The sequence below is a fragment of the Quercus robur genome, chromosome 11 (genome assembly GCF_932294415.1).
Source record: "Quercus robur chromosome 11, dhQueRobu3.1, whole genome shotgun sequence".
NCBI lineage: Eukaryota > Viridiplantae > Streptophyta > Magnoliopsida > Fagales > Fagaceae > Quercus > Quercus robur.
In genome coordinates this window covers 34,961,164-34,981,922 of record NC_065544.1, presented here as the reverse complement: position 1 = coordinate 34,981,922, position 20,759 = coordinate 34,961,164, and the positions used below count along the sequence as shown (strand labels likewise).

General features: G+C 36.8%; 1 protein-coding gene across 2 annotated transcripts; it reads right to left on the bottom strand.

Annotated features, from left to right (window-relative positions):
* Positions 1-753: 753 nt before the first annotated feature.
* On the bottom strand, positions 754-10,148 carry LOC126707630 (probable E3 ubiquitin-protein ligase RHY1A). Of its 2 annotated transcripts, none has more exons than XM_050407378.1 (3): positions 9,782-10,148; positions 3,350-3,540; positions 754-1,390 (listed from the first exon to the last, which is right to left on the bottom strand). In XM_050407378.1, exons 1-3 carry the CDS (start codon positions 9,956-9,958, stop codon positions 949-951), a joined length of 810 nt encoding a protein of 269 aa, XP_050263335.1. In that variant the 5' UTR covers positions 9,959-10,148; the 3' UTR covers positions 754-948. The 2 variants fall into 2 exon arrangements, with proteins under 2 accessions (XP_050263335.1, XP_050263334.1); XM_050407377.1 differs by lacking the exon at positions 9,782-10,148 and adding an exon at positions 6,054-6,454.
* Between the last annotated feature and the right edge of the window lie 10,611 nt (positions 10,149-20,759).

Below are 20,759 nucleotides of genomic sequence, written 5' to 3'. Positions count from 1 at the left end.
CTCCTTGTTTGACAGGACGGACACAAAAAAGGGTCGCAACCAAAACCAACAAGCCCCAAACTTGTAGCAAAACAAACTAAGACGAAAGATGAGCTTACACAGCCTCTCAGATGACCTGAAATAGGATAGGTATATATCACGATTATATCATAGAAATTAGCATCCACGCATACCTTGCTGTTGTCCTGTTCTCTTATCTTTAATCAAAGCAACCTCAATAACATTTACATGGTCTTCAAATAGAGGGCGAACTAATATATAAATAAAAATTAAATATAAAAAATATAAGTTAACTGTAAAAACTAACAATACATTAACAGAGAACTTAAGTAGAAAGAAATGAAACTTAGAAGATTGAAATAACAAAACTCAAACTTATAAAACAGTAATGAAAAATAATAAAACTTCGAAAATAAGTTTTGCATTTTAGCCTAAAATATATAATATAGATAAAAAATAAAACAAGGACCAAAGCATAAGTTTAATAATTGTTCTCTTTTCCTTTCATTCGAGTAGTATATTCTGTTATGTTCAAGTTAAAAGCATTTTTTTACATTATCAAAAAAGAAAAAGTTTAAAAGCATTTTTAATTTATGTTATTTTTTATTTTCAGATACATATAGGTGTGCAAGCTTTGGGCAACACTACTTGTTGGGTCTTTCCAACATCATTCATAGGCTTTGTGGGCTTGACTGTCAATATTTTCTAAATTTCCTGAATAGAGGAGATAAATCAAAAGGTAATCTACAAATGTAAAACACAGAAAACACGTATTCAAATTTCAAAATAACAGTCAAAAAATACAATGAGACCAGATTTTCTCGTGTGTACACAACAGAGCAGGAGATACAATAATATATGCACACAATTACAAATTAACGGCATAATTTGGTCAGTGTCAAGCCAAAGCTTTCAAACGTGTAGGAAACCCAGTTTAGAAAAACATTTCTAACTCTTTGACGCTTTGTGATTTGTTACTATACTTCTGCGACAATATGGGCAGTCACCACAAGTTCGAACCCAGGGATCCAAGCAGGCAGAGTGGAACCTATGGGAACATGGCAAGCGTATAAGCACGTCTCCCTCCACAAATGTCTCCAGACATATACTACAATCCTGTGAAGCTCTTGATACTGCCCCTTCAACCTTGCTGCTGAAAACCTCCAGGTGCAAACAATCTAGAGCCTCCTGACTGAGACCAGGTGGCTTCTTCTTCGGTTTTAAGAATAATTGTAGCCTCTCGATTCGAGAGGTCAGGCTAGTAATGGTTGAGCTTCCAGCTGACTGACCTGCTGATGCTTGAGTACCCACGTCCTGATCATCAACAAGCTCTCCTGGGTCATCTTCAAGCATTAATTCAGTGCGGTCTGACAAAGGTCTCCCACTTCCCCTAAATAAAAAAGCAAAACCAAACAGGAGACTATTATTTTGATTCAAGGACAAGGGAAGAAAGATCTTCACTTTGAGAATATTTGTCAACTAGTCTAGACCATAATACCACGTGCTGGCTGCAACAAACGATATCTATAGTAGCACAAGCAGCAGCAGCAGTACTGAGGATGATGTCAGTAGTATCAGCAGCAGAAATTCACAGCAAATGACAATTAATGATATGAAAATAATTTAACAAAGAATTTAGAGGTGCAAGATACTGGAAATATCATAAAGAGAACAGAAGCCCAAGAAAAATTTGACAAAAATCAAAATTGAATGAGAAACACAATGATTGAAGAAGCCATCCATTAAAATCAGTCCAACCGTTTCAAACACAATTTGGTGGTACAAGAGATATTCACCAATAATTTGTGAATATTTAAAATTCCCATAAAGGATATTGTTGCATGTTTGATGAATAGTAATACAAGCATAGAATTCAGCATTTGTTAAAAGAAATAAAAAATATTAGAAGATATTTGTCACAATAAATTACAGTGTCTTGTCCCAACTGCCTGAATTGCTGCACTATTAATATTAAGTCATAAAATGAGATTAAAGGAATACACTACTCTCTCTGGTAAGTGGGCAAGATGTTCACTGAGCTTCATAATTGAACCCAGTGATGAGAGCCAGTAGAATTAGCCATTGCAATTACTAAACCAAGTTCAATTCCTCCAAAAGGGGAATTCAGAGCAAAATTATAGTGGGCCCCCAAACTTAGGATCACAAATGACTCTCTAATTGCACCTTAATTGCAATTTAAAATTTCATACAGTTGAAGCAAGTAACCATATGACAAAAGAGCTCTAGTGAGACTCATCATTTTTTAAATGTCATCAACTGAATCAGGGATGTGGCCCCTCTGGAGATTCTGAAGGGAATTCCATGGATTTGGACAGTTGTCACCATGTCACATCAATCTCACATAAAAAGGCATCATATCTAATTAAAAGAAAAAAGTGATAAACCGTTTCAAATGTTGTGCCACAACCTCAACTGTCTGTCACAAATTCAACTTGAATGATCAGAAGAAGGAGCTACCCCTTTGATCATCCCATTAAACCAACTACCCAATTCAGACAATAAGGGACATTTGGCAAACAACTGAACTAGTTCAGTTCTACGAGCAGAACCAAAGAGAAAACTGAACTGGTTTATTTTATTTCAAGTTTGTCTAGAATCATATCAAAACCATTTTTCCTTAATATGCATGCAAAAATTTCTAATTTAAAACTAGATTATGGTGAGAATATGAATATGAAAAACATCAAAATTTACAGAACTTGATTTTGGAGATAATGTATATTTGAAAGAACCAAAGTTAAAACTGGGGTTTTAAAGGAACATATTTCATCCCATTTTGAACCAGTTTTTTGAACTAAAAACGATTAAAACCAGCTATGTTGTTCGTGGTTGGCCTAGTTTTGTGATATGCTAAACATCCCTTAACAGTATATGACTGTTAATAAAATCCAACACACACACACACACACACATTATGCAATTCGACCAGTCATAAACACTTTTGTCATGACAAATTTAAATTACAGACATCATGTACAGGATAATCAATTGCAAGAAAGTTGAAGATGTTTCTGGCCATTCCATAAGAATCAAATGGGTCACTATAACCCAGTTTTAACACATAAAGGTCCATCTAAAAGTGGAGCCAGATAAGAAAATTGGATCCATCATCAGACCTTAAAATATGGTATCAGATTGAACGATGCAATAGTTTCATAACTTCACCATCAACAGCATTGGTGGCTGTAAATCTTGGTATTTTGCAGATGTATAATAACAATTTTGGCATAAAAATATTATCGATGACATATAATAGATAATAATTTTCATGTAATGTCCAAACTCACCCCTGAAAAATACCCAATTGCATATCACATTAAGCACTGACCTGTTTGCAGAAATTGGCACCCCTCTCAACCTCTCCAGAAGCCTAGCCCTTGCAAGCAGCACATCTCCAGGAAGCCTGTCCTCATTTTCAATCAACCTTGGCCTACTTGTGCTGCTTAAATTTTCTGTGTTGGCACTGTTGCTTGAAACAAATTGACTTGTACTTTGCTCAGGTCGAACTGCCGCACGCTCCTTCTCAAGCCAACACGATATAGAAATGAGGGAAAAAAAGTATGAACCTCTAGGCACTGAGCTACTGTACAAATATTGATTTTGAATCTCATGCTTTCACCGCACAGACACATAAACAAAACCACAATTATGATAAAGTAACCCAGGTTCATTTTAAGTAAAGTATTTTCTCCCCTGAAATTCCTCCCAATAAGAAAGATACCAATTAAATGTTGGGTAAATAAATAAATTATAAACACTCAATTGATGACCTTAATTATTGGAGATCACAGAGGAGACAATGACACGTCACAAATGAAACTCACCTAACCAGTTGCTATTCCTGGTACTTTTCACTCAAAATATGTACTATGCAAAGAGAGGAGGGGGGGGGGGGGGGGGGGGGTGAACTACAAAGAGAAGCAGTTCGTGCCAGCTATCTAATTTTATGCCTTCCCCCACTAAATTTCAAAAAGTCCTTAAGCCCATACAATATGCTTCACAGTTTACATCATACACAATTTATCAACTTATTCACACATGCACATATATGTGTGCATTGTGACTTTTTATATGTCTAACAGTTAAAATTTATTGAACTCAGTTAATTCTAAAGTTGTGGTTGGGGGGGGGTGGGACGATTCCAAAAGGGTCAAAATATAACTATTTTGCAAAAGTTTTATATATAGCTTGATATTTAGTTATATATAAGTTGATAAACCTAACAAAACAAGTTCATGAAAACATAAATGATGTGAAAAAAAAAAAATTAATCATATTTCTACAAAAACCAGACATTTCAAATTAATTATAAACAACAAATTCAAAAGGCTTGGCCTTTAATGATTTGGATTATGCTTACATATTTAAAAACAATGGATACTAATGAACTGAAAAGGTTATATTAGCAACATCTATCTAATTTTTGTAAAAAACGCTAACAATTCAACACAATCATAAGATGATGATTAGATGAAGTTATAAAATCTGAAACCAAATTTAAAATTATAAATAAAAACCAATAGGGATAGCTATTTAATTAAAAATCCTCATAAATCAGCTAGAATCCAAACTTTCAGACAAATATATAAGTTCCTTCTGGTTGCACAGTTATGCTAGGTTTTATTGATCTGTTGACAAATCCTAATGCAGAAACCATTCAAATTTAGGTTGTTTCATAGAATTGTGTCAGGTTGAGTTTGGCTCAAGAGTTGTTGAAAGAAGACGAGGTTATGATATGCTCAAAGCTGATGAGTTGATGATCTTTTGCCCATATTTTTTACACCGCAACAAATTTTTATATCAAACTTGTTTTAATGGAAAGTAAACATCTTGGGCTTCGAATGGACAAATTTGACCCATCTTTGATTTTTTTGATAATTCAATAGTTGGGAGAAGAGGTATTTCAACCTAGACGTCTTTGTAGGAAACACTAGGAAGTGTCAGTTAAACTACAAGGCTCTTGACCCAACTTTGATTTGAAATATGTGAGACATGGCCATAGAAGTTGGCTTAACAGTGATGTCTCCAAGACTTCTCTTGAATGAATTTGCGGCAGTTTTTTCTTTACTCGTTTATTTTCTTATCAAGCCCAAACCTTCACCTACCTATAAAAGATCCAACTTCGCATGTTTTTCAGGAGAGCCAATCATGCTAAGATGTGGGTGCGAGCCAAAAGTCCTTGACCCTAAACTATCAGTTAAATTCTCTTCAATCCATTCAAACCACAAAGATTTATTAACCTTTACTGGTGACTTCACTAGTGTACCGGAGTTCCATGTTGATGCAGTTGAGCTTGCTCAAGGAGGAGATTTCATTGAAAAAGTCTAAGAGTTCTGGCGGGAGGCAAACAGGTCGCTCTTTAATATTACGAGTCGAATCTAGTCTTACCAAAGGTTTTGCAAGTATGGACTCATTGTAACTATTTCTCCTATAGACAAAATTTCTTGCAAAGTAAGTTAACATAGAATTTGGGGATTACGGTTGTAATTCATGTCGTCACTAAAGAATGCACAAAACTATATATGCTTAACCATTGTGATCAATTCTAACAAACAAACACAACCATAAGGCTATGTTATGAAATTTGCAACTATTTAGAAAAAGAAAATACTCATTCACAGCAAATTCTCATAAATAAGCTACAACAGATCATGAATAGAAAAGTAAGCCTCATCTGTTTGCTCAAAAATAATTTTGAAATTCTAAAATACAATTTATAAAATAATTATAATAATAATAATAATTTAAACAAAACAAAAAAGAGCAATTTCTACCCTATAGTACCGATCGTGATACAATTACTTCACCTGGTAAATTTAAATTTCCAAAAATAATTTTTATTATCAAATATATATACACAAATATACTCAATTTCAGCTGTTTAAAGCAACAACCTCTACAAAATTCAAAATAAAATAAGCAGTATCGTATATAGAATTAAATATCAGAATCAATAAAATGGAAGGCAATTTCAGGTGTTGAAGGAAATTAAAATATTTAAAAATAAATAAAAATAACAGGTGAGGTCGTACGTAAAGGGATCGCCGAAGAGGATCGGAGGGTTGGGAATCTTGGTGATGATGATGAAGATGATAAACGTGATAATTGCAGTGGTGGCGTCGATGAGAGGTCCGATCGGAATATAGATCGGGGCTGCCGCGGCCCACCCGATACGATCTCCGGCTGTGGAAGAGCTCCGATGCGCTCGTCATCAGTATACTCATACACTATCTAATCTATTTTAGCTTAAAACTAACTTCTTCAACTCTTTTTTAAGAGCTTTATAGAGTTTTTTTTTTTTTCAAAACGTGAGAGAGATAAAGAAGTCAGTGAAAGCATCGACGAAATACATGAGAAAGAACTTTTTTTTAGAGAGCGAAGTTGAAGTGAGAGCTTCGGAGACAGAGAATTCAAAATCCCTTTTTTTTTTATTTTAATATATAACATGAGGTCCAATTTTGATTTTTGATTTTTTTTTGGTTGGTTACGTAGTACTATTTTATTACTGCAGTTTGTCTTCTTTTGAATCTTTTTAAAGTTGGGAACGAAAGACGTTTTGCGTGACGAATGGTTTTAGGTGGGTCATACCATACCCACATACTCATGCTGCACTGCACAATTGCTGCGGATCCAATTGGAATTTGGATAGAATTATCTTGTTATAGACTTGCTAATTGCTATTGAATGCTCTATATACACTTCCTTTAACACGATTTCTTCAAAACACAATTTCTATCCATGTGACCGCGTGTGTGATAAGCGTAATTACATGATTTCAGTTCATGTAATAGTGTGTACAGTGAGTATAATTAAAAGTGCGTGACTATTGTTACTTTATTTGGATTTGGATTTAGATTAATAGTTTTTGCAATAGTAAGTTCACAATAGTAACTCATTGGTATAGTTCGATGTAGGGATTCAACTTACATTGTTTTTGGTTGTATTCCCCCCCCCCCCCCCGGCGGCGGTGGGGCGGGGGGAGTGGGAAAAGAAAAGTAAAGAGTAAGAAGTAGGGGCTGTAAACAAGTATAGAATTGAAAGTTTATGATTGTTTATTTAATTTTATCTTGAATATGATGCTTAAATTCAACATCAAAAAAGATTATATGTTCAAATTTGGTTTATTTCCTTATGAAACAAGTTTGAGCTTATCATCATGAGCTACTTGGTTAACATATTTTCTTTTCATATATGGTAAAACCATGACAAAATCTCTTTACTCTTTCAAAAATATATATTAATAATTAAAAATTAAATTATAGTTGAAATTATATTATTTGAAATTATTAGATAGAGCATTTTTTTATGAATTTATAAAAATAAGATTCACCAACTTTGTGTTGTTAAAAATTATATATAATTTCATTATACGAATGGACTATTCATATTTATCTACAAACTAAAAATAAGAACTTGATTTTGTATGAACTTATTTACATTCTTACACGATCCAGTATCAAGTCTGGATGTGTATATTTTTAGACAATTATATATATAAACTTAAATCAAGCCCTGTTTTTAAGAACTTATTCACAAACACATTATATGTTTGAGCTTTGCTCATTTAATAGTAAGTTTAAACTTGGATTTGAGCTTAGCTTGTTTGTTAAACAAACAAACATCAATAAGTCTTTTTTCCAAGTCAAGCAACCTGAGCTTGAGTGGTTTATGAATAACTTAGTTCATTTACAACCCTAATAACAAATATGTTTTACTAATGTATGCCCTAGCTTGAGTGGTTTATGAATAACTTAGTTCATTTACAACCCTAATAACAAATAGGTTTTACTAATGTATGCCCTAGCTTGAGTGGTTTATGAATAACTTAGTTCATTTAGGGCATACATTAGTAAATCATTTTAGGAAATTTTTTTATGGGAAAATGAAAAAGTGACTTACTTTTTTACAGTTTTTTCAATTTCTCATTAAAAAATTCCTAAAATTGATGATTAATATATGTCCTAAAGGCATACATTAACCGAACCCATAATAAATTAAGGAAAGAAAATGATAAAGAAAGAGAAAAGAAAATATTTTTGAAAATAGGGAAAGAAGGAGAAAAGAAAGGAAATATTTTTCTCTTTTCTTTGTATGGTTTGCAAAGGAAAAAGGAATGGAAATAAGATATGTTTTTGACTTTTATAACATAACGGAGTTAAAGAGAGATGGAAGCTTATAGGGAAAAAGTTGACCACCACATACCTTTGGCGTATGATCATTCTACAATTACAAATTCTTGTGGGTGAGGGGCAAGAACTGAGTTTAAGGGCGTGCATGGGTCGAGCTAGATTGGGTTGAGAGTTTTTTTCAATCCGACCCACCATGGTCAGGTTAAAAAATATCCAACCTAACCCACTTGGATCAAGTTGGGCCCATAGGTTGGATATTTTTTATTTGTTATTTTTAAACAAGCATTAAAACAGCACTAGCACAAATTAGAGCAAATTATAACATAATAAACCTGAGCATAGCACCAAACCAACACAGGCTTTTTTATTTAGCGCTTCAAGGTTCTAAACAACACAAATAATATGTTGGAAGTGCATCAAACCAACATAAATAATCAAACCAAATGACATTGAATTTTAGGTATAAGATATCAAGAATTCTATCTCAACTCAGTAAAGAAATAAAATAAATGTAAACTACTTTTATTATTCTCTGGTTAGTAGGATGTCATATAATTTTATCACAACTCAATTGATAAACAAAAGAGTAAATAATAAAATTACATAATATATTTTTTATATATTAAATATAGGTGGGTTAGATTAGGTTAAGCAAATTTGTGAATCTGCTTACCCATACCCAACCTGATCCACCATGAAAAAAGTTTTGATAATCCAACACAACCTACCAACCCCTAAAAACCAACCCAATCAGGCATGTTGTGTTGGATTGAGTCGATTTTGCAGAATTGAGGGGTTGGCTACATACCCTAGCTAAAGTTTTAGTCTCCATGGGAGAGTTTCATACATGTACATTTAAATTTGCCTAGATTAAGATTTATATCTCAGATATCAAAAATAACAATAAAAAAGTTAAAAGTTGTTCTCAACTACATTATTGTTCAACTAATATCTTCTGAAGTTTTCAATTATTGTTCAACTAATATCTTCTGAAGTTTTTGATAAGTTAATATCTTCTGAAGTTTTCAATTGAGACATTCAAAATCCCCACCCAATTGTTAAATGATATAAAACTAAAAAGTCAAAAGTTGTTGGTTGCTTCATTTATAAATTATCCGCTACATTACTACTACGTAATTGGAAGAATGGATAAATCTTGAATGTCAATTATTTGAAAGTTATAAAATAAAATAAATTTGCAACTATACGTTAGAAAAGAAAATACATCTAGAAATACTCATTCACCGCAAATTCTCATAAATAATCTACAACAGATCATCATAAATAGTAAAGTAAAGTAAGCTTCATCTGGTTGCTCACAATTAATTTCGAAGGTTGTTAAGAAACACTATAAAATAATATGAAATTCAGCGTTTGACCTCAAATTCTGAAATACAATTTTTTTTTCTTTAAAAAAAAAAAAGCAATTTTGTTTGTCCTCAAACTCTGAGATACTACCTTATAAAAATAAAACAAAAGCAATTTCTACCGTATAGAAATTTCCAAAAAGAAAATTTAAAAAAAAAAAATTCATATATATATACACACACAAATATATTCAATTTCAGCTGTTGATAGCAACAATCTCAAATTAATATCCTTAAAAAAAAAGTTATTATGTGAGGTCTTACGTGAATGGATCGGCAGAGAGGATCGGAGGGTTGGGAATCTTGGCGATGATGAAGAAGATGATAAACGTGGTAATTGCAGTGATCGCGCCGCTTAGAGCTCCGATCGAACCATAGATCGGGGCAGCCGCGGACCACGCGAGACCTCCGGCTGCGGAAGAGCTCCGATGAGTTCGTCATACACTACTATATAATAGCTTCAACAAAAAGTAACCTTTTAACTCTTTAAGCGCTTTAATAGAGATTTTTTAGAGAGAGAAAGATGGGAGAGTTAGATAGAGCTTCGAAGAAGAACTTTGAGAAAGAACATTTTACAGAAAGAGAGAAAAAAAATTCAGAACCGTTTTTTAATTTTAATATGAGATCGTTGAATATTCAAGAAGTTAAAGGCCTTTTGGGTTAGGGATCTAGTAGATACTGGATATCACGTAGTAACCGAGTGTTTCACTTTCATGGTTGGATAAGTAATTTATGATTTAATTTCTGTATATATATATATATATATATATTTAATAATATATATTCTTGGTAAAATCAATATTTTTATTTTAATTATTATGAATCTTAAATTTTTTTGAAAACATCATGAATCTTAAAATTAGAAGTTCATAATTCACATAATTTATCAAACTCATATCCAATAATCATTATCATTATTATAATAATCATAACAATTATTTAGAATATAATAGCAATAATATTTACTGGACAAAAAAGAAGAAGTAATTAACATGTACAGGGGAGAAGACACAAAGCCTGCAAGTTTTAACTCTCCTTTAAAATCACATTGGTAGTCGGCAAAATTGGCTGAAGAGCATTATTTTAGAAAAATATTAGATAAATGGCATGCGACTGAAAGTATTTAGTAAGTTTGACTGTTTTTGGAATTCAAGTTTGTAAAACTCAAGTTCCAACCCAAAATCGAGTTTCACAAACTCAATTTACTCTTGGATTCATCTGACGTGGATTACAAAAAAAAAAAAAAAAAAAGTGGAACTTGAGTTTAATCTGATATATTATTTTTCCCTCTTGGAACTCGAGTCTAGAAAACTCAAGTTCCTTGCAAGTAAATTTTTTTTAAAAATGGAACTCGAGTTTACTACACTCGAGTTCCACGTAGTTTTTTTTTAAAAAAAAATCCACGTCAGATGAATCCAAGAGTAAATCGAGTTTGAGAAACTCGATTTTGGATTGAAACTCAATTTTGGGTTGGAACTCGAGTTCCAAAAACAGTCCAACTAACTCAATAAGTTCAAACGCGGCTAGTCACCAATTTTTTTCCAAAAAAATGTACTATTTACCATTGCCTTGGTAGTCATGTGGACAGGCTCACAAAAAAAAAAAAAAATGTATATATATAAAATAAAAGTCAAAATATCATAACTAAAAAATGGAGAGCAAAAGCAAATGGGCGAACAATCAAAAGAAGGGTAGTACCCGGTATTGGGAATGCTATATGTTGCTATATTTTAGCATTAAATCACAAAAATAATGCATAAGAGCACTTGCAGCAGTGGAGCTAAATAGCTATATAACTATTTTAGATGTGCCAAAACACAAAAAAAAAAAAAAAAAAAAAAAAAAAAAAAAAAAAACCCATGCAATAGTGGAGCAATAGCTAAATTTTTTAGCTAAATTGCTACAGTGCACATCTATAAAAAGCTAAAAAAAAGTAATTTTTTATTCCAGACTTCTTTTTTTATTCATTCTTTTATCACACTGGTCTATCTCATTCTCTCTCATTCACTCTTAGTTCGTGCCTCTCTCTCTCAGTCACTCTCACCTCTCTCTCTCAACATCTCCAACCCACGCCTCCGCTGGCCTTAACGTCACCAGCCCAAGCCGACCCAAGCCCTAAGCCGCCGATCCACACCTCCGCCCTGTCCTCCATCCCAACGCTCACCCAACGCTAATCAGACCCATCTGCCTCAGACCCACTTCTCTTTCGCCGATTAGACCCACGCCAACACTATCCTCCCCAAGCCACAAGCCACCGTTGCCGCCCATCTCTCTATTCTCTTTGTTGTGATTGAGTTTTTTTTATTTGTTTATGGGTTTGGTGGCTGTGGTGGTGGTGGTTAATTTTGGCTATGGTAGTGGTGGTGGATGATTTTGACAGTGGGTTTGTGGATTTTGGTTGTGGTGGTGGTGGATGATTTTGGCTTTGGTAGTGGGTTTTGTGTATTTTGGCTATAAGTTTTGTGGTTCATGGTTGTGGTTATGGTTGTGGTTGTGGTAGTGGCAGTGGCAGTGGGTTGTGGTTGTGGTTGTCATGGTTGGTGGTTTGTGGTGACTAGTAGTGATGGGGTTGTGATTATGGTTGTGGTTTTGTTTTTGTTTTTTTTTTCTATGCTGTGTTGTGGTTGCCAAAGTAGAGTGGTGGTTATGGCCGGTGGTGGTGGTGGTTGTGGTTGTGGCTGTGGCTGATGATAGAGGTGGTTGTGGTTGGTGCTGTAGATGTTTTTTGGGTAGTGGGATATATTATTTTATTGTAGGGGAGATATTATTTTATTGTGATGTTTATATTATTTTATTGTGTTGAAAGCTAAAATAGATCTACTACTGCAGCATGTGTAGGTAAAATAGATAAAGTAACTTTTGGTGGAGCTAAAAAGCTAAATTTTTAGCTCCACTGCTATGGATGCTCTTATCTGGACTGTCAATTGTAAAAAATTTTACAATATTGCTATAGTACTATCCTATATCTAAGATGATACTGTAGCAAGATTGTAAAATAAAATTATTTTTTATTATATGATTCTTCTCTCTCCTCTTTTCTCATTATTTCATTTCACTTTCTCTTTCTTCCTCTCTCTCTCTCTCTCTCTCTCTTGTTTTTCTCTCTCATCTTCAAACCCAAAACTCATGGTGGACATGAATACCATCATCAAGCCACCATGGCCAGACCCACTGTCACAGGCCCCGCTAGAAGCCATCGCCATCATACGCCACCGCAAGCCACCTGACCAAGCCATTTGGCCTGTATTCTCTTTGTCTTTTCCATGGGTCTTGGCTTCATCGTGAGTCATGGGTGCATCAAGTCCAGCGTGGGTCATGGCAAGTGGGTCGTGGGTCTCTCAAGTCCGGTGTGGGTCATGATGGGTTGATTTATGGTTCATGGGTTTTGATTTTGGGTGGGTTCTAATGGGTTTTGGGTTGGAATTTGCTATGAGTTTTGATTTATTGATGGATTTTGGGATGGGTTTTGCCTTTTGGATTCAAATTTTGTGGGTTTTAGTTGTGTGAATTTTGCTTTGATTTTTTTGTGGGTTTCTATGCATCTGTAGGCTCATGGTGGTGGTGGTGGGGTGGGTTGTTGCTGTAGTGGTTGGGTGGGTGGTGTGTCTAGCGAGGTGGTGGTTGAATGACAATGGTGGGTTTATGGGTTTGGGTGTTGTGTGTGTGGGTTTATCTGTGGGTTTGGTGGGTTTGCTTGGTGGTCTGGCGATGGCATTGTGATATAGTGGATGTTAGTCTGGCGGTGGTACTATGATGTGGTGATTGTTGGTTACTTAAGAGGAAGAGGGAGAAAGAGAGGAGAAAGGAGAAAGAGAAATAGTAAAAAAAAAAAAAGGAATAAAAAAGAATATTTAAATAAAGTGACAAGAAAAAGAAATTTTGAATGTTGGGTGTGTTCTAAAATGGTATGGTATAATAGATAAAGTAGCTTTTGAGATGATAAAATGAGATTTTTTGCAGATATCGGATGCTAATGCTCTAAGACGGAACTCAAAAGAAAAGAAGGAAAAGAAAAGGACTGGTAATAGTTGAAGTGGGTGTGGGTGACCTAAGATGGTTGCTTCCTACAGGTAACAGTTATTAAAACTTGAAAATCTCAAAATTTTATGCATTTATCAATATTGCCCGAAATTTATGTATCGGCCAAAATGTACCGAAACAAGCTGGAATGGCCGGATCAACCCGGAATGAACTAGAATATGGTCCAAGGTGGAACAAGAGGGTGATTCATTTTGGTTTAAGGACTGGTATGAAATTTTCCGACCAGAACGGAACAGTATTAATAACAATGCCTGATAGTACTATTTTTTGTTTTTAGAAGATAGGTAGTATTTGAAAATAATATTCGAATCGGATCGAATTGGTATTTGAATAATATTTAGAACGGAAAATTTTTATTACACATTTGTTATTGAACGTTTCATATACACTCCCATTTAAAAAATAAATAAATAAATTTAGTCCATATGATAGTGTGTATATCTTGAGTGTAATGGTGTTCCCAATAGTAACACGTTGGTATCATTCAAAGTAGGGATTCAACTTATGGTATGTTTAGTGGGGGTGATTCTAGAAGATGGAAAAAAGAGAAGAGAAAATAAGTGAGATGGGTGTTTGATTGAGAGGGGGAAGGGAGGAAAAAATTGGTAGGCCCTACCTATTTTCTCTCCGGGCCCCACCAAAAAATGATTAGTCCAGATTGGAGAGAAAATACAAGGGAGAACATGAGAGTTTAGTTGGATGAAATTGTCCTTGGCTCTTCCCAACAACTTTCAATATTTTTTTAGTTGGATCAAGGCTTGTGCTTTTTTTTTAAGTGGTATACAATTTTTTTTTAAATGTGTTATTGAGGAACATAATTGTAAATTTATACCAACTTCCTTTTTTCTATTTTTCTACTTTTCCATCAATTCAACCAAATACATACGAGAGAAAACTAAATTTTTTTTATCCTTCCACTTTTTTATCACTTCCCCATTTTTTATCCTCCTACTTTTCCACCATTCCAACCAAACAAACCCTTACACTATTTTTGGTTGTAGTAGGGTAGTGCGGGAACAAATAGTAAGAAGTAAGGATGTAAACAAATCTAGAATTGAAAATTTATGATAGTTTATTTTATTTTATTTTGAATACTAGTCTTAAACTCAACATCAAATAAGATTATATGTTCAAGTTTGGTTTATTTTCGCGCACCCTTAGTGTGATGTTCATTACACAAATACAAGTTCTAGTGGAGTAAGGGCGCAAGGGTCAAGGTTCAAGTATTTAGGAGAGAGTTTCTCACACATACATTTAGATTAAGTTAAATAGGTCAAAAGTTGTTGCCAACAACCATGTTATTCAACTTATATTTTTTGATATTTCTAATTGAAACATTTTAGGGTTCAAATCTCCCGGCTTAATTATCAAATGATAAAAGACTAAAAAGTAAAAAGTTGTTGCTACATTTTTAAATTATCCGTTATATTTCTGCCATGTAATTGGATGCATGGATAAATTTTGAGTGTTTTTTTGGTAAACGAAAAGATGAGTTGGGGGGGGGGGGGGGGAACTCACGTGACTACACTGCCTGGGCATTACCATAACAACATCCAACTTGCACCAGGGCACCCACAAAGTGCTAATGGGTGTGCTTGAACCCATGCAATGTGCATGGAAGCCCGAGTCGTTTTCCATCAGGCCACCAATCGTGTGGGTGAATGCCAGTTATTTGAAAGTTATAAAAGAAATAAAAAAAATTGAGCACACACATGATGCATATGGAGGTTAGTATATTAATTATTGTGTTTAATTAGTTTATTTGGAATACTCAATGTATATGCACAAAGAAGGAAAAGAAAAATATTCCACTATGTGTTGTATTGATTGGTTATTTTCTAAACAAGTTACTAATTATTGATTCAATTAATATTTCTTAATGGTGTTTATATATCTAAAGGTTTCATTGTCAAATACCCATCTTTGCTATTGACAGTGGTGTTTATATATTTATATGAGTTTAGTTCAAGTTACACTTAGTATAACTCTAAATAATGTTATACCATTTAATATTTTTTAATTATACTCGAATTTTGACAAATTCACCATTAAATTACATTATCTTAATATATTCTCAATCCATACAAAATTTCAAGGTGATAAAAATCAATAGACATGCTATCAATTAATTGTTTAAATTCAAGTTTTTGTAATTTAAAATAATGCATAAAAGATAAGTTTATGAATCAAATTGTAAATAACATTCGATTGGCATAAAAATTAATATGCATGTTAAAAACATATAGAATATGTAATCTGATGGTAAATTTGTCAAAATTCGCATCCAATTAAAACATAATGAATGATGTAATATTACTTAAAGTTACACAAATTGTAACTTAAACCCAACTCTTTGAGAAAGGTAACTTGGTCAATTAGTCATGCATACCCAAAACCTCCAATTAATTTAATCAATAAGATTTTTTGTCATTGATAAGGGTAAAATTGTGAATGTGAATATTCATGAATATAGAGTATCATGAAGCGACGTTCAAAATAGACCCGTCGGCCTCACTTGTCATAAATGGCAGTCGAACAGCTTTAGGACGTCTACAGCTTTAGGAAGACGGGGTTAACTTGTCATAAGTGGAAAGCTGACACTACTAAGCTGAAGGGAGTAGGCGAAGCTGACGACCCTAACGAGGCTGACGACCTCGACGAGGAGTTGGCGAAGCTGATGACCCCGATGAGGGAGTAGGCGAAGTGACGACCCTGACGAGGGAGTAGGCGAAGTTGACGACCCTGACGTGGCCTTGCTTGGTCTCCATGTTTGCATATATAAAGAAATATCTTGCGCCCCACGCTTGGTGTTAAATAAAAAGACTCCTACAAGGAAATGATCTCGAAAAATACGTCTAAAGAGACTCCTATAAGGAAAAGACTTCTAATCCAATAAGGAGAGGTCAACCCTCTACCACTATAAAAACCCCAATACCCTCACTAACCAAGGTACGCATAATTTACCCTCTCTAACACTTTAGAGTTGTGAGAAGTTCTAACTTGACTTTCGGAGGGTATTTGGCCGGCACCACACCGGTGCTCTCTGCGAGGTCTTCTCTTTTTGTGTTGTGCAGGCATTGTTTCGAGCACGTGAGTGCCATGTAGCTCACTGACGATTTTTCGGCATCATCAGTTGGCGCCATCTGTGGGGAGGAAGCATACTTTAGCCTATCACTTCCCGAACAAAGAGTTGCATGGTACTTACTCACTCGATGGCAACTACCAACAACGTTAAGGGAGACGAGCTGCGACCCACTACCCTGGAAAGGCAGGTCCAAACCCTCATGACAACAGTGGAACATCTCACCAAACAGAATCAGGACCTTGAAGAACAGCTACGGCAAAAGAACGCCGCTATAGGTACCCAAGGGGAAAATCAAGAAGGTACCAGTGTCGAGCGAAGAGACCAAGAGGGGCCGGAAGGTAGTAATGCCCCAAGCAGACCCAAGCGACAAGATATGAGCTGTCCATCCGTCACTGATATGGCTCAACCCCACATTGTCGCGGAGATGCAGGCGATGAAGGAACAGATGGACGTCATGATGAACGCCCTCAAAGGACGGGTGTCTAGCGACCTTGATGATCTGGTCCACCGAACCGACTCGCCGTTCACCGTGTCTGTCAACTCCTTCCCCTTTCCACCAAAGTTCCGTATGCCGCAAGTGGAAAACTACGACGGAAACAAAGACCCTCTAGATCATTTGGAGTCCTTCAAGACCTTGATGCACCTTCAGGGGGTACCCGACGAGATCATATGCAGAGCTTTCCCCACCACGCTGAAGGGTCCCGCAAGGATATGGTTTAGCAGGCTGATGCCTAACTCCATCAGTACTTTCAAGGAGCTAAGCGCCCAGTTTGCTTCGCACTTCATCGGAGGACACAGGTATAAGAAGTCTACAGCATGCTTGATAAGCATCAAGAAGCGGGAAGATGAGACGCTAAGGTCTTACATAGCACGCTTTAACAAAGAGGCGCTTTCAATTGATGAAGCTAACGACAAGATACTTGTAGCCGCTTTCACAAATGGGCTGCGGAAGGGTAAGTTCCCATTTTCACTATATAAGAACGACCCGAAGACTATGTCGGACGTGCTTTACAGGGCAACCAAGTACATGAATGCTGAGGACGCGCTTCTGACTCGAGAGAAGAGAGAAAGGCAAAAGGATACGCGACAGGACAGAGGGCAGAAGATGGCAAGAACTAGAGACGCTGAACGGACAGAAGCTACACCGCCCGTGGAACACCAAGCACCTACGGAAGTACTACCAGTAAAAAGGATGGCATGAAGAGCAGCACCCCTTTATCTCTAGTTTACCTTAGTGAATTTTAGCTATACTCCTCAGTTTTTCTATTTACTTTAGTTTTTGCTACAATAACTCTTTTAAAGCCCAAAGGGCAAGTCTTCGTTTTCTTTTTAAGAACAACTTTTTCTATGAATGCATGGTTTATTTTAATAAGAGGAGTTTATTCACGCATGGCCAAAGTCGCCTACGGGTGGACGGTCACTACGCTAAGTTACCTATGGGTAGACGCATGGCCAACGCCTACGGGTGGACGGTCACTACGCTAAGTTACCTACGGGTAGACGCATGGCCAAAGTCGCTTACGGGTGGACGGTCACTACGCTAAGTCACCTACGGGTAGACGCGAGACCAAAGTTGACTATGGGTGGATGATCACCATACTAAGTCGCCTACAAGTAGACGACCAAAAAGGTAACGAGGCTCCAAAATTTAGTCACCTCAATTAGTCCACAACCCCAAGTGGACAACTCACAAGGTGACGAGGTACCAACACTTAGTCACCTCAACAAGTCCACAAAGTGGAGGAATCCAAGTCTACAAAATAGACGACCCTAATATGCAGTCCATTAAGTGGACAACCTCATCTCAAGAGGATGAAATATTATCAAGTCCATAAAATGGACAAGCTTATTAAGTCCACAAGATGGACGATTTCATCCTAGGAGGATGAAAAAATTATGAAGTCCATAAAATGGACACAAAGTTGACAACCATGTCTTATTAAGTCCACAAGCTGGACGACCTTACTAAATCTACAAAGCGGACGACATTGCTAAGTCCAAAGTGGACGACCCAATCCTAAGAGAATGAAAAATTATTAAGTCCACAAGTGGACGAGTTTATCATTAAGCCTACAGATTGGACGAGTCACTTAGTAATACCCACGAAATGGACGATTGCGCCAAGTCCCCAAAGCGGACGAGCCCATAAAGTTGACGAGTTCGTCCACTAAAGGATATGACTAATATTACAAGACGATGGTTTTAACATAAAAGATAACGAGATGAACAAGTCTACTAAAGAGACGAGTTGGAATTATCCAAATGAAAAGGACTTAAACTCCATGAACCTGTCAGTTTAAGCTGACGAGATCATGGAGTGGGGGGCAGCTGATAAGGGTAAAATTATGAATGTGAATATTCATGAATATAGTATCATGAAGTGACGTTCAAAATAGACCCGTCGGCCTCACTTGTCATAAATGGCAGTCGAACAGCTTTAGGACGTCTACAGCGTTAGGAAGACGGGGTTAACTTGTCATAAATGGAAAGCTAACACTACTAAGCTGAAGGGAGTAGGCGAAGCTGACGACCCTAACGAGGCTGACGACCTCGACGAGGGAGTTGGCGAAGCTGACGACCCCAACGAGGGGGTAGGCGAAGCTGACGACCGTGACGAGGCTGACGACCTCGACGAGGGAGTAGGCGAAGCTGACGACCCCGACAAGGGGGTAGGCGAAGCTGACGACCCTAACAAGGGAGTAGGCGAAGCTGATGACCCTAACAAGGGAGTAGACGAAGCTGACGACCCTAACGAGGTTGACGACCCTGATGAGGGAGTAGGCGAAGCTAACGACCTTAACGAGGCTGACTACCTTGACAAGGGAGTAGGCGAAACTGACGACTCTAACGAGGCTGATGACCTCGACGAGGGAGTAGGCGAAGCTGACGACCCCGACGAGGGGGTAGGCGAAGCTGACGACCCTGACGAGGCTGACGACCCTAACAAGGGAGTAGGCAAAGCTAACGACCCTAACAAGGGAGTAGGCGAAGCTGACGACCCTAACGAGGCTGACGACCCCGATGAGGGAGTAGGCGAAGTGACTACCCTGACGAGGGAGTAGGCGAAGCTGACGACCCTGACATGGCCTTGCTTGGTCTCCACGTTTGCATATATAAAGAAATATCTTGCGCCCCACGCTTGGTGTTAAATAAAAAGACTCCTACAAGGAAATGATCTCGAAAAATACGTCTAAAGAGACTCCTATAAGGAAAAGACTTCTAATCCAATAAGGAGAGGCCAACCTTCTACCACTATAAAAACCCCAATACCCTCACCAACCAAGGTACGCATAATTTACCCTCTCTAACACTTTAGAGTTGTGAGAAGTTCTAACTTGACCTTCGGAGGGTATTTGGCCGGCACCACACCGGTGCTCTTTGCGAGGTCTTCTCTTTTTGTGTTGTGCAGGCATTGTTTCGAGCACGTGAGTGCTGTGTAGCTCACTGACGATTTTTCGGCATCATCAGTTGTAAGGTTGAATTTATTCAACCATCTAATTGGCTTTATTCCGTGCCAAATTTGCTTGTAATTCAGCATTTAGTAACCCTGTATTTAGGTGGGTTTGTTGTAAGGGTAGTGAGTGAGATAGAGTGAAGATTGCTCAAGAGTGTGCAAGAAAACAGAGAGTCGCGGCTGGGACTCGCGGGTGGACTCGCGGCTGCAAGCCGCCAGAAGCTGCACACGTGCCAAGCATGCTGGAAGGTGAACAGTCATGCTAGCTAGAGCACTACAGGACAAAACAGGACAACTGGCCATACGGTTAACTCGCGACTGGATCTCGCGACTTGGTCAAGCCGCGAGGTCAAGCCGCGAGCCACCCCTGTTTTGCCAAAACCTGACGTTTCACATTCCTCTCCACTCCAGTATAAATACCCCTTTAACCCACGATTGAAAGAGAGCTTCCAGAGAGAATTTTGAGAGAGAAACCCTAAAGAAAAACCAGATTGTTTCACCCACAATCTCTACCTTAGAGTCTCTTCAAATTCCTCAACTCTCTTCCTCTCCATTGTCAAATCTTTGAGAGGCATTATACCAAACCTGGTTCTCATCATCATCATCACTGTGAGACAGTCGTTTGGATTTCTGGGAAGCAGTTAGGAAGGAGCCAATCTTCA